The sequence below is a fragment of the Procambarus clarkii genome, chromosome 90 (assembly GCF_040958095.1).
Source record: "Procambarus clarkii isolate CNS0578487 chromosome 90, FALCON_Pclarkii_2.0, whole genome shotgun sequence".
In the NCBI taxonomy this organism is placed as follows: domain Eukaryota; kingdom Metazoa; phylum Arthropoda; class Malacostraca; order Decapoda; family Cambaridae; genus Procambarus; species Procambarus clarkii.
The window spans coordinates 8,506,581-8,524,318 of NC_091239.1; the positions used below are offsets into that span (position 1 = coordinate 8,506,581).

Sequence of the window (17,738 nt, forward strand, 5' to 3'; positions counted from 1 at the left end):
GTTTCTACACTAGTTTGGAGCAGCTATGATCGGGTAATACAAGCTCCGGGAAGTCACAATAACGTGGCTGAAGTATGTTGATCAGACCACACACTAGAAGGTGAAGAGACGACGACATTTCGGTCCGTCCTGGACCATTTTGGTCCGTCCTGGACCATTTTGGTCCGACCTGGACCTGAGAATGGTCCAGGACGGACCGAAACGTCGTCGTCCCTTCACCTTCTAGTGTGTGGTCTGGTCAACAAGCTCCGGGAACCTCTGCTCATACTGGACTAGCTCTACAACTTATTATTTAATTCAAACAATTAAATAATATGAAGACAGAATTTATTCTGAGCAGACAGTTAAAGTTTAAGTTATACATATTTCGTTTGAGATCATTAAAATAGAGAACAGTTCGATACATATGTTCATGCTACCGGAGCTGATGACAGTTTTGTCATTGTGAGTGTTATTGATGGTGGTGATGGTACAAGAACACTCTTTTTTGTCTATCTGGTTAATGTCACTATGTTTCATAGTGAAAACTGGACTGAAAACATTAATTAATAAATTAACAAATCCACAAGGGCCGTGACGAGGGTTCTGTGCGTGTCCCTTGTTCTGTCACGGCCCTTGTGGGTTTGTTCATTTGATGCATCACGCTATTGTGATTTCTGTGTGTAATTAAGAAATTATTAGCTAAATGGGTTGATCCAACATCGTATTTGCCTGGCAGACCCTGCAAGGCCTAGCATAAGTAGGCCTATACCATGTTGAGGCAACATCTACCAGGCGACGTTACCAGTCCTATCATCAGTAGGCCTACCATGGATGAGGCTTCATTAATCTGGCAGCCTCTGAGAGTATTGTTTATTGTGCTATATTAAGCATTCAATAAATGTTGCAGAACGAAAAAGGTCCCAAAGACAAGGAATTGTGCAAAACAACAGAGTATGGTTCAGAACCCCACAAATGACGCGAGGTTTAAGTCGTGTGTGGTGTTGCTCTGGGCATCATTGGCTACCACACTCCGTGTATACTGTTGTATTTACATGAAGAGTGTGCTCCCACTTGCTCCCAGTGGGCGCCCAGTTCACAAGCCTGTCATATTTACCACTGCACTACACCTGAACCATGGAATGTTGAGGATATATTTTATAATACTTTAAATTCTGGATTAATTTTCAACAATATCAGAGGGAAAGATATATTTGTATATTTCGTATTTACGCATAGGGATAAAGGTGCATAATGTTGTTGCATGGTGTAAGCACTTTGTAACTTTCCATTATATATATTGATATGATTTTTATAATGCTTAGCTGAATGAATTTATAGAGGTTCAGTTTAATAGTCGATGTGTGTGTGCGTCTGCAGTCTTTTTCATGATACTGCAAATGTATATTATACTTGAATGGGTACCCGGCTGTTCCTGGGTCTCTTCCTTGCCCTACACGACCTCGTCCCATCCTCTATCACTCTTCACTCCCTCTTCCTGCCCTTGTCCCCTCCACTCCCCCCTCTCGTCCCCTCATTTCCCACCCCCCTTTCTTTCCAACCCCTCTCAGAAAATATTTTATTACGAAGCACTGAAAGTGGTGAACAACTGTATGACAAACAAATATTTCAGACTTTAGGAGAATCGCAAGGGGGAGAGGGGGTGCTCTGTAAGTGCCGATATTTCTTGATGCATTTCACTTTGGGCAACACTGACTGGCCTGTGGCACTCCCCTACCCCACATGATCCATCCTGGCAAGTTGAGTGAGGCTGGACCCAAACATCTAGCCTCTATCCTCGGTCAAACATCCAGACATTCCATTTTATACATACCACTCAGAATAGGTATGCCCAGGGTGCATACTAAATAAACTTATTTGTATTGTACGTATGCATGTACATAAGGAAGTTGTAAATAAAATATCATGTATACAAATAATGATCAAATACAATAAAACTATATTGTAGTTTCGTGTGTGGAGCGCCATGCCAACCATATCAGATGGCAACTTTGTAACGCAGGTGGTGGGTTGGTGGGTGTTCAGTGGTGGGGGTGTACTGGGGTCGGGGAGGGAATGGCGAGGGGGTTATGTTGATGGGGAAGAGGAGGGGTGGGGGCCTTGGTGTGGGTTGGGGGGAGTCGACAATACCAGACACACTTCACCAGTTACCCTCCTGACTGCGTAGCGTTACTACCTTGCCGCTCCACCTGCCATTTTCCTCTTATCGTTTGTCTACTCATAATCTCTGAGTTAAAAACATATTATTGTGCATATCTAGAGCGAGGATAATGTGACACAGGAAGGGAACACGGCCAATATTAGCAGCAAATTGGACTCGTGGGTGCAGGACAATGATATACAAATTATTATAACATAAAAGTGATGACGCTTACATAAAGGTGATCTGGTGTTCTTACAAATAAAATGAAGACAATTGCAGTGAAGGCGGTGGTGTTGGGGACTCAAGGTAAGGCAGAACTAATGTCATTTTACTGATTAGTCTGAGGAATTGTTAATGTTATTTTCGATCCTGGTTTGATAAACTTCACAGACAGTTAAGCAAGTCCTAACTGCGTCTTGCTACAAGTGACGGAATTAACAGCCAGCAGGGTTTTTTACTATATTGTGGAGTGTAGTGTATGTTACGGCACACTCGTATATGGTAATATTAGTACCATTGTATTAAAATTATTCAAAATTGTTAAAAAAAAAGTTGGAAAGTGCACTGGAAGGTAATCACGAGAAGAATAATGGAGGGGGGATAAACTATTAATTGGGAATTTTTATAGAGGTCAATGTCAAGGTCACCAAAATAAGGTAAGAATTATACCAATTATTTAATTGGAAATAAATATTTGAAAGTAACTAAAATCAATCTGCCTGTTAGACAAATCGGGTCTTGCATTTTAGACCAAATAGTGCGGTCCTGGCTATTAGGTACGATATGTATATAGTCAGATATAATGTATATACACAGATGCACACAACCTGTACACCAGATGATTGACAGTTGAGAGGCGGGACCAAAGAGCCGAAGCTCAACCCCCGCAAACACAACTAGGTTGAGTACACCCGCACAGTTTCTGATCTCTGTGAAGTTATATAAATAATGTGATATCTTGACTGAAGGTTAAATGTAATGATACGCGGTCAATAGTCACGAGACAATATATCAAATGGGTAAAATATAAGATCTAGAGTGCTCGAACAATTAACCCGAATATAAATTTAATTGGTCATGGAGACACCATACTTTCGTACAGCAATTTGTGCAGGAACATGCTATGTAAAACCTCTCCAGGTCGAAATTGAAATAAGTTTATTGAGGTAAAATACACACAAAGGGATGAGGTAGCTCAAGCTATTCTCACCCCGTTCAGTACATCGTGTTAATACATACATACATACACGCACATCACAAACAATAAACATATTACCAAACATTCTGAGAGATAAACATATACATTTTCTACCTCCAGGTTTGTTCTCTGAATGTCAACCTCTCTCCCTAGGGGTTAGGGAGGGGGCGAATGTTTGTTGGGGGTGGAGGAGGAGGGGTTGACCGGGGGTGGAGAGGGGGAGTGCTACTGAGCATGATGCTAACAACGCATCCATTTGAAGAATAGAAATAGCCTAAGCTACTTTATCCATTTGAAGAATAGAAATAGCCTAAGCTACTTTATCCATTTGAAGAATAGAAATAGCCTAAGCTACTTTATCCATTTGAAGAATAGAAATAGCCTAAGCTACTTTATCCATTTGAAGAATAGAAATAGCCTAAGCTACTTTATCCATTTGAAGAATAGAAATAGCCTAAGCTACTTTATCCATTTGAAGAATAGAAATAGCCTAAGCTACTTTATCCATTTGAAGAATAGAAATAGCCTAAGCTACTTTATCCATTTGAAGAATAGAAATAGCCTAAGCTACTTTATCCATTTGAAGAATAGAAATAGCCTAAGCTACTTTATCCATTTGAAGAATAGAAATAGCCTAAGCTACTTTATCCTTTTGAGATGTATTTTATTGTCTGGATAAACGTACTTGAACTTAACTCATCCATGGATGGTGTTACCATCTACAAGGATTATGAGCTGGTAGTGTAAAGGAAGAAATGTTTATCACTCAAAATGTTCGGTAATATGTTTTTATATGTGATGTGTCTATTTATGGATGAATATGTTGTACTGAACGAGGTGAGGATAGCTTGAGCTACCTCATCCCTTTGTGTGTAGTTTACCTCAATAAACTTATTTGAATTTTAATGAGGTGGTAAATATAACCGGAGAACCGCCATGTATGGTGGCTGGTTGTCGCCCCCCACCCCCGTCCTATGCTCGAACCGCTGTCACACCTTCTGTGGTGTGATAAATCATTATCATACCGTTTGGTTTAATGTTGGGTTTAGCCAATAAATCGCAAGGGCTATTAAGGCCATTATAGTTGGTTACTGGCCTGTCAGAAAAGAAGTTGACTTGAAGTCCTCAATAAAGATCAAGACTAATAGATTAGTGTTTTCTCTGTCTCTGTGCATATATACATCCCTGGTATAGCTGACTGGGTATATCAATTGGTGTGTGAGGCATGGGGGTATTATATATTCCGCCCATGCTATCGTCACTGATAAATTAGATAACAGATATTACACTCAGAGGGCGGGAGATTACAGGAGCCATACTGTGTCTTGTGTCTCTTGGGGGGGGGGGGGGGGTGGAAGTTGGGTGAAAGTGCAGTAGTCCCTTTTGTTATGCAAGAGTCGTAGGTTATCTGTAGTTGTCCACTGTTGGGGATTTAACAGTCTGTAGTTAGTCCAGAGTTAATGTCGTGTAGGCCAGCCCGCGCTAATGGCTAATACAGACGACTTGTTAGCCGTCAGTTGGTATTATATTGACAAATACTACGGAGTACGGGCGATGCAGTTCTATGACATGCATAAAAAAATGTTAATGTTTGTTAAACTATGAGTCGTAAGGTGTTAGGTTACACTCCCTTTGTGTTCCTCATTCACCTCACTAATCCTAGTTCAGTTGATCCTCTTGTCTCCGTAGTCTTGCCTATACAATTGGATTTGTTGGTAGAGTGACTGCCTCACCGTTTGCAAGGTGGAGTTCGATCCCCGATAGTTCAAGTGGCTGGCTGGGAGTATCTAAAGAGTTACAGCTCCTGTGCCAGGTAAGTCCACTATGGGCTCACCATAGGCCGTGCTACTTGTCATTGCTGTTCCTAGTAGCTGAATCTGAAACAATAAACAACTTCGTGTCCTTCCAAGTGTTATATTGTAATTCTGGCTTGGCGCTTTCTTCTGATTATTACGTTAACTTAACAATCAGTGTCATTGTGCACTCGCCCCACCAGCGGTTGGGTCCGAGTTCGAGTTCTAGCCAGGAAGGATTGACTGGGTGCCACTTAACTGTTATCCCCAGTTTATCAATTCAATCCCTTTATTATAACTATTTCTTGCCATCAGAAGTTTTAAAAGCGGTTGTATTCACAGTATAGACTCGGGTATAGAATAAAAATACTGATGTGATTTATGACTTCAAAAGTAATACACCAAGTGAGGAAAGGAAAACCAACCCTTACACTAGAGCACAATGACCGCTACAGGTGAGGCCTTTAGAGTTATGCTCAAACTCTTCCGTCAACAAATTATAATAGATCATAGTCTAACGATCTAAGTAATATCATGTATATTTTATCAGTACTAAACTCTACTGATAAAATCCCGCTTTATACACAAGGGTAACTCCATACAATCCTTATGCAAAAACAAAAGAGCTGCAACGTTTTTGTTTTCTCTTCAGAAAAACTAGTAGTTTCAGTTCAACAGTTGTTAGTGTGGAACTGACTTGGTTGGATCAGAAATAGCACCACGTATCATTTAAGTTATCAGTGAAGCAACCACACGGCAGCCTACAGCATGTATGATGCAACGGCTGTCCTGCAGATAAGGTGTGACGATACTGGTGTTTAAATTCATTGTCCTGTCAGTTGTGTTGTCATCGTGTCCTTCGCTTGTCCTTGACAGTTCCGTGTCAGTTGACCCAGTACTGGATGTTGTTGTCTCTGCAAGACCATCGAGGCTGCTACGCAACAGTGATGGCGGGTCCTTGCAGACGATGACTCGCAATAACGTGGCTGAAGACGATGAGACAATCGACTTGAGAATGATCCAGGACGGACCGAAACGTCGTCGTCCCTTCACCTTCTAGTGTGTGGTCTGGTCAACGTGGCTGAAGATACGATGACCAAACCACATCAGAAGATGGAGAAACGTCGCAGTTTCGGTCTGTCCTGGACCGAAATCAAGTCGTATGTGACTCGATAATGGTCAAGGACGGACCGAAACGTCGTCTTTTCTCCGTCTTTTGCTGTGTGGTTTTTCATCAAGATGTTTCTTCTCTGGCCTTTACTTTACGCAATTCATTGGCGGCAGACAAACTGGTGACTTGAGAATGGTCCAGGACGGACCGGACCGTCGTCCCTTCATTTTCTAGTGTGTGGATTGGTCAACACAAACTAATTTCCCGTTCCCTTCTTCACCCTTCAGTGCCTTGAAGGTGAAGGTGGACTATAAGCAACAGTCCTACCGAGACTCTCCATACACCGTCCAACAATCCTAAGAGTGTAACGATCCCGAATTACAAACCTCCAACCGCCCCAGTTACCGTTACAAATTCAAATTCGAAAACTTCATTAATAAATGTTTGTACAGTTATAATGAGTTACTTTACACAGTGACACTACATTATTTACCCACGCGAATGTCATAATGACATAATATGAAATCATTTTAATTATATACTGTTCCTTTCAAACTGTTCTTCAGCTCTCATGGCAGCCGTTGGTAAGAGTTATATGGTAAGCTGGGATTGGTGGGGTCAACTCTGACCCTAAGTCAGTGTGTTTTAATTGTGTATCTTGAGCTCGGTTCATTTCTGAAGTAAAAATAATAATTGCTATTACAGGTGTGGGAAAGACGTCGCTAGTGACGTGCTACGAGACCAAGACCTTCCACAGGAACACCAGCTCCACCATCGGCGCCTCCTTCAGCAAGGTGGAAATATTCCTGAGCGGCACAAAGGTCAAGATGCAGGTAGGGAACTGTCACGCATGGAGGGGATGAACTGGGGGGACATCCCTTTCTCCTCCTCCTCTACCCACGGGAGACATCTCCAGTCACGCAGGGTGCAGTTGCACCTCCACAGATCTCAAGTATCAGCTCTTGATACTGGTAATGGCTCAAAAGGGCCACCACTTACGGGCTATTCATGCCCGTGCCACCTTTTGGGTGGCTTAATCTTCATCAATCAATCCTCCTCTAATTACACGCCGAAATTTTAGCACCGCCCCTGTGCCAGTTAAGTACACTACGGGCTCACCATAGCCCCTGCTACTTGCCCCGTTCCTGTGCCAGGTAAGTTTCGGGCTTGCCATAGCCCGTGCTACTTGGAACTTGTTCCGAGTAGCTGAATCTATAACAACATAATTACACGATCAAAGACCTGTTGATGGGATAAGAGATCAAGCCACCCAAGAGGTGGCACGGGCATGAATAGCCCGTAAACCAAAGACCACATTCACTCCAAACATCTACCACCTCCCCATGCTCGTGTCACCTCTTGTGCCCTAATCGTCATTGGTAAAGCTATCTTCTCTTAAGCTAGGTCGCTGTGGGATGAAGATTGAGAGTTCATAAATGCATATGCACAAATAACAAAAGCGTGATATATCCATGAGGAAATATTGTTCAGGTACGTAGTTCGATCCCAACATAAAGCTTCAATATTATTTTTTGTAAGAAATGTTCATTAGATAAGAGCAGTTTTCTTTTATCGGCCCACACGGGAGACATCTCCCGTCACCCAGGGTGCAGTCGCACCTCCATAGATCTCCAGTATCATCTATTGATACTGGTAATGGCTCAAAAGGGCCACCACTTAGGGGCTATTCATGCCCGTGCCACCTTTTGGGTGGCTTAATCTTCATCATCATCTTATCGGCCCATTTTAAAGCCTAGGCGTGTGGGGGGTGCCAGAGCCGATGGTGAATCCACAGTGATAATTATTTGGGCAGTGTTAAATGTCTGCTCTAGTTACATTAAGTAATTATGCGGGATATAATTATATTTACACGAACAATAACGCCCAAGAGTGTTGCAGTACAGTGGTTTACGTCCTCGACTCACAATTAAGGATCTAGGCTTAGACCCTTGAGCCAGACACAAATGGTTGAGTACGTTTCCATTCACTGATGGCTCTGTTCATCTAGCAGTAAATAGGTACTTGGGATTTAGTCAACTGTTGTGGGTTGCTTAAAAGGAAAAGTCGGTTGTTGATTTAGGGAGACCTCGATGAACCTAAGTACAGGCTTCCTGTCCCAAACAATGAGAATTAACCCATTATTGTCTTGAGCTCCTTGCTACACTTCCAAGATCTTCGAAACTCTCCAATTTCTGTCCGAGACTAATGTGATTGAACAAATCCACAAGGGCCGTGACGAGGATTCGAACATCCGGGAGCATCCCAGACACTGCCTTAATCGACTGAGCTACGACAGGGTTAAGAGTTGAAACCTCAGTGTCTGGGATGCTCCCGGACGCAAGTTCGAATCCTCGCCACGGCCCTTGTGGATTTGTTCATTTGATTCATTACGTTAGTGTGATTTCTGTGTGTACTAATGTGATTGTTTTGTTTTAGTATATGTGACACTTTGAGGTATTTCTGAACAGTGCAATCTTGCAGGTGTGGGACACAGCCGGACAAGAAAGATTTCGCTCTATGGCGCCCATGTACTATCGAGGAGCCAATGCTGCTTTCCTGGTGTTTGACTTGACAAAATATGACACCTTTACTGACGTGCAGTCTTGGGTTAATGGTGAGTTGATAACTATTGTTTGTGCAGTGACAATAACGAGGCAGAATACAAAATAACGGAACACAAACATGTGAAGAGAGATAAATTGTCATCTACACTTGCGTGGAAATAAACAAACCAGGGTTCGTGGTTCGAGACTCATACAACTCTGGTGAATGAAATGTAAAGAGATCATTAACGAGTGACGACGTATTGGTCCACATCTTTGACCCTTATCAACATGAAAAGGATGGAATTAAGTTTCCTCACTTTCCTTTTTTCTTAGTTTGTGTAAGTTGGGTTATTAGGTGCTGTTTGCTTCCAGCTGTTTTTAGAACACCTGAATGGATTTGGAACTTGTACCTAGGATTGTTGACTTGTATCAAGTCAACAATCGACTTGAGAATGGTCCAGGACGGACCGAAACGTCGTCGTCCCTTCACCTTCTAGTGTGTGGTCTGGTCAACAGAATGTATAGAGTGTGGCTGTTGTTGTATAAGATTCAGCTACTGGGAACAAAAAGTTTCAAGTAGCACGGCCTATGGTGAGCCCGTGGTGGACTTACCTGGCATAGTAGCGGGGGTTGTAACTAGATTGTGGTGGGAAAGTTTGTTTACAAAACTCTTAACCCATGCGTGAGAGTGATGAAGGCTTACTTCCTCCACCACCGTGCAGCGCTGAGCTTAGCAACAAGTTCACCACCACCAATCATCACTAACATCATAATGGGTTAATAATTATAACGAAATATTGTTTTCAGATCCATATTCTCTCTAGTGGACACCACATGTGTGTGTGTCTGGTAAGTCACCGCTTATGGTGGGCAAGCAGTGGATTTGTTCCAAGTTGGGTGATTGCCAGAGGCAATATTTTACCTTCTCTGTGCCCTATTTGGGATGGTTATGTTTGGTCGCAATCACATGACATGTTGGTCAATTGATAGGCATCACTAATGCCTGTCACCGAAGTTACAGCCACGCTCCTGTGCCAGGTAAGTCCACTACGGGCTCACCATAGCCCGTGCTACTTGGAACTTTTTGTTCCCAGTAGCTAAATCTATAACAACATGCCTGTCGCCACCACGTGTTCTCATGTTGGTTAATCATGCCAACTAATACCCACACCACAGCTGTGTCTGGGTACAAGTGACAGGATGAACAACCCAGCGGGTTTTCTTCCTATTGGGGAGTGTTGTACATGCTGCTATGGCGGTGTGTTCACTCACAGGATGAGTGGCGCTGCCCAATACTGTCACTATGGCGGTGTGTCCACTCACAGGATGAGTGGCGCTGCCCAATACTGTCACTATGGCGGTGTGTCCACTCACAGGATGAGTGACGCTGCCCAATACTGTCACTATGGCGGTGTGTCCACTCACAGGATGAGTGGCGCTGCCCAATACTGTCACTATGGCGGTGTGTCCACTCACAGGATGAGTGGCGTTGTCCAATACTGTCACTATGGCGGTGTGTCCACTCACAGGATGAGTGGCGCTGCCCAATACTGTCACTATGGTGGTGTGTTCACTCACAGGATGAGTGGCGCTGCCCAATACTGTCACTATGGCGGTGTGTCCACCCACAGGATGAGTGGCGCTGCCCAATACTGTCACTAAGGCGGTGTGTCCACCCACAGGATGAATGACGCTGCCCAATAAACTCGCCCCTCGAGGCAAAATTTAATTAAAAAAACACACAACCAAGATATTTGTATTTACTGCAGTCAAATTATTCTTAAATAGTTTTGATTATTGAAGGTTTTGACGTGTTCTTGGCAGAGTTGACGACCTGTGTGGGTGATGGACTGATGCTGGTGGTGGTGGGTAACAAGAAGGATCTCCAGGATGACAGAGCTGTCGACACCAACACTGCAGAAGAATATGCTGACTCCATAGGAGCTGCCTTCGTGGAGACATCTGCTCGTGATAACTCGGGTATGTTGTCCTTTTTTGTGTGTAATTACCTATTTGTGATAACCTTAGTTACCTATGTATGATAACGTTAACTACATACAGTATTTGTGGGATGTTTTGTCATCATATAATTATCACTTTCGCGCTCTTGGCAAACGAAAATTAAACTTCTCTATGAGCGCTGCGTTTCGGGCGATCGAGCGGCTACATTGAAAAGTGTGTACTCTTTTCACTGTCCTGACATTAATTTTCGATGTACGTATTTCATTTTTGTACCAATGTGTTTGCAATAGAATGTTCTAGAAGAACATAAGTATAAAATGTCACCAAAGCATGAGTTAGACCAGCACCAAATAAAACTACGTCGATTACACTCGTCGTGTCAATACAAAGGTCTTACCACGATGATGCAATGCCATGCCGTTCTCCCAAACAGGCTATGCGGCTATTAGAGAAAACGAAAATTTCATGGCAAACATTTGTAAACTATCCCAAAGTCGATCAGATAAAAAATGGATTTTATAAAAATATTTTTTCTCGTGACTCGAGTCCGCGTCACGAACTCGCTCACAACACAAAAATGGGTAACGCTCTTGAGCATTACCTCGAAAGTTTTACGTCTACGTTTACATATACGATTTACTTTAGGCTTGTAGTGGTTTCACATTGAACAGAAGGCTCTCTCTTCGTGCACGGTTACTTTCCTATACAAAATTAAATAACATGTAAACTAAACTTTACGTATATTGAGTAAAATAAGGCTATGTACCAGGTGCCTTCAATAAACTAATTAGTTCCACACATAACAAACCGCCTATTTAACATGAATAGTTAATGCTCTCGCCATTTTACAGACAACTATGAATGCTTGGAATGTGGAATTATGTATAAATATAACCCCAGAAGTTTTTAAAACATGTGAATGTAGAGTTTGTGGAAACCCGACTCTGCTGAAAATGTGGTTGTTGATGTTTAAGATTCAGCTGCTGGGAACAAAAAGTTCAAAGTAGCACGGGTTATGGTGAGCCCGTAGTGGACTTACCTGGCACAGGAGCGGGGCTGTAACTTGAAAATGTGGTGTATGTGAAACTTATCTGGTCGCCCAGCATCGCTCGAGGCTGGTCGGTTCACTACTGTTTTGGAGACATTAATCCCGAATATAATGCCCGAAACGCTGCGCGTACTAGTGGCTTTACAAGAATGTAATTAATATGCTATGTATCCTCACAATCCCAATGTACCTTCTTGTATATATATAAGTAAGTAAATAAATAAATCCATCTTGTCATAATCACTATTTTTGTCTCCCTCCTTCCCAAAAAATCTTGTTCTCTTATGTATACCAAATGTTTTCAGGTGTGGAAGACATGTTCAACATAGTGGCTATTGAGATGGTCAGACGAGCTGAGAGTGACGAAAATTCCAGTCTTAGAATATATTCATCTGAAGTAAGTGGTTTTATTAATGTTTTGTTAGTTTTGGCGTGGGAATGTTACGACCCCACCATTCTATGGTGTTCCTATCTGCTTTGAATCCCCCTGTGTTCTAATGTGGGGGGAGAATAGGCCAGTTTTCACATTTTCTAACTATTATAATCTAAAATAGCCTTCAGTGTGGGTATTTTAAATTATAATGTGGCCCAGGCCGCACTTGGCCTGGGCCCAGAAAGTTGAGGTTGCTTTGGGCGGGTATGAAGAATGTGAATGGAATACATTGAGAACAGAAGCAACTATAAGGGACAATATTTTTTAAAGACAAGGAAGTTTCATGTGCTAGCTTTATGCAAGAAAAAGATAGTGAAATTGTAATTGAAGAGTGGAATGAAGTAAATGTTATAAGAACAGTGAATGAAAATAAGAGAAGGCAGGAGTACCCTTGTTAATAGTAGAATGAGGCAGTGAATCTCATTACAGTTCAAGTGGAAAAAGTATGAAATTAAAAATAAAAACTTTGATTGCAGATGGTTGTGATGGCAGAAGTGAGAATTTAATTTGGATGTTTTTAGAAGCTTAGAGAATAAGACTGTCTAATACCTAGCAGTTTTAGAATAATAGGATGATTTAAATTATGAAATGGGAATAGACTCCTGAAACATTAGGAGTGGAAATAGTGCTCGTAATAAATGACCATGGCTGTAAAATGAAAGATTTATTAATTGAAAGACTATACCTTACACTGTAGCGCTGAATGAGTGAAAACTGGTAGTTGAGTACGAAAGACAGAGTTGCTAGTCATCTTGGATAAGGTGAACAAATGAAAATTGACATTGGGATGCATACAGGGATTTTTTTGGTTAATACGAAAGTGTAAAGTTGCTCAAATAGCAGACAAATTTAAGGAACTGCTTGGTGGGAGGAGGAAGTGGCAAGAGCTGTTGATAATGCGAAAATTACTTGGAATTTTGTGATGCAAAGTGAACGAAAGAGGCATGAAAGTGAAAGAATAAGAGTATGTGGTATTTAAAAGTTTAATCAAGCAGTAAAAATGGACAGAATGTGGAGTTAGGAATTTTGTTTTTTAATTATTCAGAACAAAGGAAGCTTTTGATTTTTTTTAAAGGAAGTAAGGTGTAGTTACAGGATGAGCTACGCTTGTGGTACCAGTCTTCCCAATAATCTTTCATACGCCGTCTTGAAACTACTGATTCTTTTGGCCTCCACCACCTTCTCACTTAACTTGTTCCAACCGTCTACCACTGTTTCCAAAAGAGAACTTTCGTATTTTTATTTTCGACACCTTTGTTTCCTTCGCTTGTCTCTATGGCCTCTTGTTTTAAAGTTACAGGTTGCAAAAAGTAAGAGAGAGAGAGAGTGTGTGTGAAACTGACTATGCCTTCGTTTGTCACCAGAGTTCAAGTAAAATAACTATTACAAGGCCCCCTAAATTTTGGGGAGACAGTATGTTAAAATTGCAAATGTTTACAGTAGGGGAAATTTTTATACTCTTTGGATATATTTTTGTTTTTGGACTGGGTGAGGGATTAGTGAGAAGGCTTAGCTAAACTGGGAGATTAAAGAAAATATATTAATGTCTTTCAATATTAGGTGTCTGGGTCTAATTATTATTTGATTAAATATATTTTCCCTCCTGCTTGACCTTATTTTATTAGTATGTAATTCAAATAGAATATAATTGTCTCGCCTGCCCTAGACATTGATGGAATTCACATTATTTTTAAATACTTGTCCCAGTAAAGTTCCACGCATTCTAAGCTATAAATTTGCAAGCACAGATATAAACGCATAAAAATAAATGAAACGGCAGAAGGCCTATTAGTCCATACGAGGCAGCTCCTATTTATATCCACCCAAACTCATTCATATATTTGTCTAACCTACGCTGGAAACAACCCAGCGATCCGCCGTGTAATTATTAACCTGATTAGTTGTTCCATAACTCAACCCATTTCCAAACGTCATGTTGGCTCCACTGTGGAACTTACATTGTGCATTGTGTTATGCAGACGAGGAGTCACAATAACGTGGCTGAAATATGTTTACCAGACCACACACTAGAAAGTGAAGGGACGACGACGTTTCGACCATTCTCAAGTCGATTCTGATTGTGTCACACAATCGACTTGAGAATGATCCAGGACGGACCGAAATGTCGTCGTCCCTTCATTTTCGAGTGTGTGGCTTGGTCAACATCAGGTTATCTTCTCTACAGGGAAAGAATGAATGGGATGACAGTGCGTCATCGAGCATCACTTTAAGTGATAGTTCTGTGCTGGAGAAGAGAGATGGATGCTGCTAACGTCATCACAATAAACTGCTGAAAATTTCTATGCCAAAAATAGTATTTTGAGTAAATCTTCCTAAACAGGAAAGTATATTGAATATTTTAACAAATGCATGTCACTAGGAGAATGTGAATTTTAGTATTTTTATAAAATATTTTTAATAGAAATTGCCCAAAGACTTATGTAAACTGAGAACTGAATTAATATTAAAATTGAATTGAATAAATAACTTCTAATGTTTCTTGCTAGGAATAATATTTAGGTTTACAATTTGGTTAATGGATTATATTTTCTTTCCAGATAACAAATAATATATTATTTACATGAAATAGAATAAATAGCCTAATATTTGTCTTTTTGTATATTTTTATAAATATTTTTATTTACAATAATCAAAATATACATTATCTGTTACATAATAATATATTATGTAAACTGTATTATTGCATATTAGATACTATAATCATTTCTTAAAATTACAATAAAACTCAATTGAAACATAACACACTATTGAAATAATAACACACTGGCTTTTTTTTTTTTAAGAAAAGGTCAGTCATGTCTGTCTGTCCGGCACTTGAAAGCAACTATGTGGAAGACTTTTGGATTTGGTACAAAGCAAAAAAATACACACGATAAAAAGTTTCTAGGTTACATAGGAATATTATAAAAAAAAAAGAGGCAAACTTATGTAAATGATGTACAAGATTTGGACAAAATAATTCTGTAGCGAAATTATTGCATAACTAGACCTCGGTATATTATTTCTTCAATGTTTGTGCTCTTTTGTACTTTCACTCTAGAGGATCAAAACAAAGCAAAAATGTAAATATTCTACAGTACTTGTAAATCACGTCATTTGGAGATTGTCTTGGTAAATATTATAATAGCCAAAGGATTCAAAGACTAGCAAATATTGTACAATGTAGAACAGCGTAAGAATGTTTGTGGAACACAACAGTTGTGGGACATTGCCCAATTAGTTTTCTGTGCAATATGATGGTTTACAACCAAGTTCCAAGTTTCTACCTAATGAACAGGACTGACCACTTAAGGATTAGTGGCCAACCGTCCCTCATTGTACATGGCTCCAGGAAAAGTAATCATTAAGAGAGCTCAAAGCCAGTATATCACTTAGCAGTGATATAAGTACAGAAACGAAGTAGTAGTGACGGCCACATCCCTTGTGCCAGGCGAGTGTAACGGGCTCACCATAGCCCGTGCTACTTGGAACTTATTGTTTCCAATTAGCTGAATCTAAAAGTGAAGGAACGATGCCCTGGGACAATATCGCTTGCGAGGTGTGTGACCAAACATCCTCTCACTGCACGACAGGGATTGTCATGTTCTATACATTTTGGCTTGCTACTAATATAAAAAGATAAACCTTTGGTATGATAGTTCACAAATTGCTGAAAGGAGAACATGGAAGTTGAAACAGCCTTAAAAAAAGGCAACCTGACTAGAAACAATCAAATATGAGGACACTACAGTGGTCATTCCACCTTCAAAAATATCTTATGCGCCCCACATTCACTAACAAATTCGAGCATTGAAATCAAACCTATAGAGAGACTAGGCTTTCTCACTGCAAAAAGTTCAGTGACAAAAATCATATTTAAATTATCAAATTATCAAGGTAGTCTGAGAACTGCAGAACTGTCACGTTTTAATAAGGCACAGTAAGTTCACAGAACTTTGAGAACAGACGATATGTGAAGAAATAACTTTGAAACTCTGTCAAACCACGATGCAGTTCAAACTATAGAAAACTGTCATCAAAACTTCTAGTTCTGATGTCTGGCCACCAGAGCTAGAGGACCTGGCTACAGTTTATAAGCTTCGCATGGACTGGGACAGTATTGTTACCACAGAAATGATATACTGTATATGCATAGGTGTACTCCATTTCTCAGTGCATGTACACTGAGGGCACTTTAGTCCTGGACATGACCAGAATGTACCTGCTGGTTGGTCAGTAAGCTATTGGCTGCAATAGCTATCCAGACCTCAGAGGTGCAGAGGTCTTGAGCCCAACACCAAACTAAGCCTATTAGGCTCACATAGGTCTAGGGCCTAAACCAACCACTAATCTATTTACTGGTAGGTAAACAGGTGCATCAAGTGTAAGTAAATGTGCCATAACGTTTCATCCTACCCGTTTGTAATTATTTTTGTACTTGGGTGATGAATTAAACCTCTTGGGCCTCCTATACTCACCAGAGTCGGTATACACAATGATCAGCAGGTACTTGTAGGTGTAAGACTCTTCATTACTATAAACAATGTATTTTAGATCGCCTTCTGTTAAAGTGCCACAATGATCCATATTTATTGCCTCAGCGCCTTGATAATTATTACTCCATATTACCATTTATCATTTTCATTACTCTGTTTTTGACACATTGTTCAAAATAAATATCTAAGCTAAAATTCACATATTTGCCTGATTATCATGTACTCGTGAAGACTCATTTTCTCTTAGCCTCAGTAAAGACTCTGAGTAGGAACTCTCCAGTCATCTCTGGTTCAAAGGTTGACGGTATGATGACATAAAAGCCAGGAGGGAAACGGAATCTTGTGGTAATTTCACGAGTATTGAGGAAGAAGGGAACTTTAGCTATGCTGGGATTATACTTGAAGAACTCTGTGTCCAGCTTCTTCCCAGGCTGAACATCTGGTGGCAGCTGTGTACAAAAGAAAACTGTTAACAGATGTACTTGATAGTTATTATTTGGTGGACTATAGAAATGATGATTATTTGGTGGACTATAGAAGTGGTTATTTTGTGTTTTATATTAAGTGCAATGTTTTACAATGTTGACCAGACCACACACTAGAAGATGAAGGGACGACGACGTTTCGGTCCGTCCTGGACCATTCTCAAGTCGATTGTGAATGGTCCAGGACGGACCGAAACGTCGTCGTCCCTTCACCTTCTAGTGTGTGGTCTGGTCAACATACTATCACCACGTTATTGTGACTCATCGCCTGCATGTTTTACAATGCTCTTTTCACACTACATTACTCACAGATTTATACTCATTAACTTACGGCATCCATACCTAGTGCTCATCCACCACAAACTACTTTAAATTTATCGTCAATCGGCATAAACCAGCTCTCGGAACCATAACTGAACCAAAATCTGCCCGAAACGCTTTGCGTAATAGTGGCTTTAGGCATTGTATGTACTAGCTCTATCTATAATTCCATCAACTTTGTATCTTGTATGTATGTACCTTA

General features: G+C 40.7%; 2 protein-coding genes across 9 annotated transcripts in view; one reads left to right on the top strand and one right to left on the bottom strand.

Moving 5' to 3' along the window:
* Positions 1-2,130: 2,130 nt before the first annotated feature.
* On the top strand, positions 2,131-16,929 carry LOC123746541 (ras-related protein Rab-21). The gene is made up of 6 exons (XM_045728116.2): positions 2,131-2,449; positions 6,951-7,078; positions 8,727-8,859; positions 10,616-10,771; positions 12,107-12,198; positions 14,420-16,929. Exons 1-6 carry the CDS (start codon positions 2,407-2,409, stop codon positions 14,504-14,506), a joined length of 639 nt encoding a protein of 212 aa, XP_045584072.1. The 5' UTR covers positions 2,131-2,406; the 3' UTR covers positions 14,507-16,929.
* Positions 14,839-17,738, bottom strand: part of LOC138359250 (calpain-B-like) — a 28,585-nt gene continuing 25,685 nt past the window's right edge. For all 8 annotated transcript variants that reach the window (XM_069318267.1, XM_069318263.1, XM_069318264.1 and 5 more), the window contains one exon: positions 14,839-17,179. In XM_069318267.1, the coding sequence (XP_069174368.1) occupies positions 16,964-17,179 (216 nt within the window). In that variant the 3' untranslated portion in view covers positions 14,839-16,963. The remainder of the gene's footprint in view (positions 17,180-17,738) is intronic.

Coding starts and splice junctions, on each gene's coding strand:
- LOC123746541 (XM_045728116.2), top strand. CDS start 2,407: ATGAAGACAATTGCAGTGAAGGCGGTGGTGTTGGGGACTCAAG. Junction 8,860..10,615: donor CGTGCAGTCTTGGGTTAATG/GTGAGTTGATAA, acceptor TGTTCTTGGCAG/AGTTGACGACCTGTGTGGGT. Junction 12,199..14,419: donor TTAGAATATATTCATCTGAA/GTAAGTGGTTTT, acceptor TCTTCTCTACAG/GGAAAGAATGAATGGGATGA.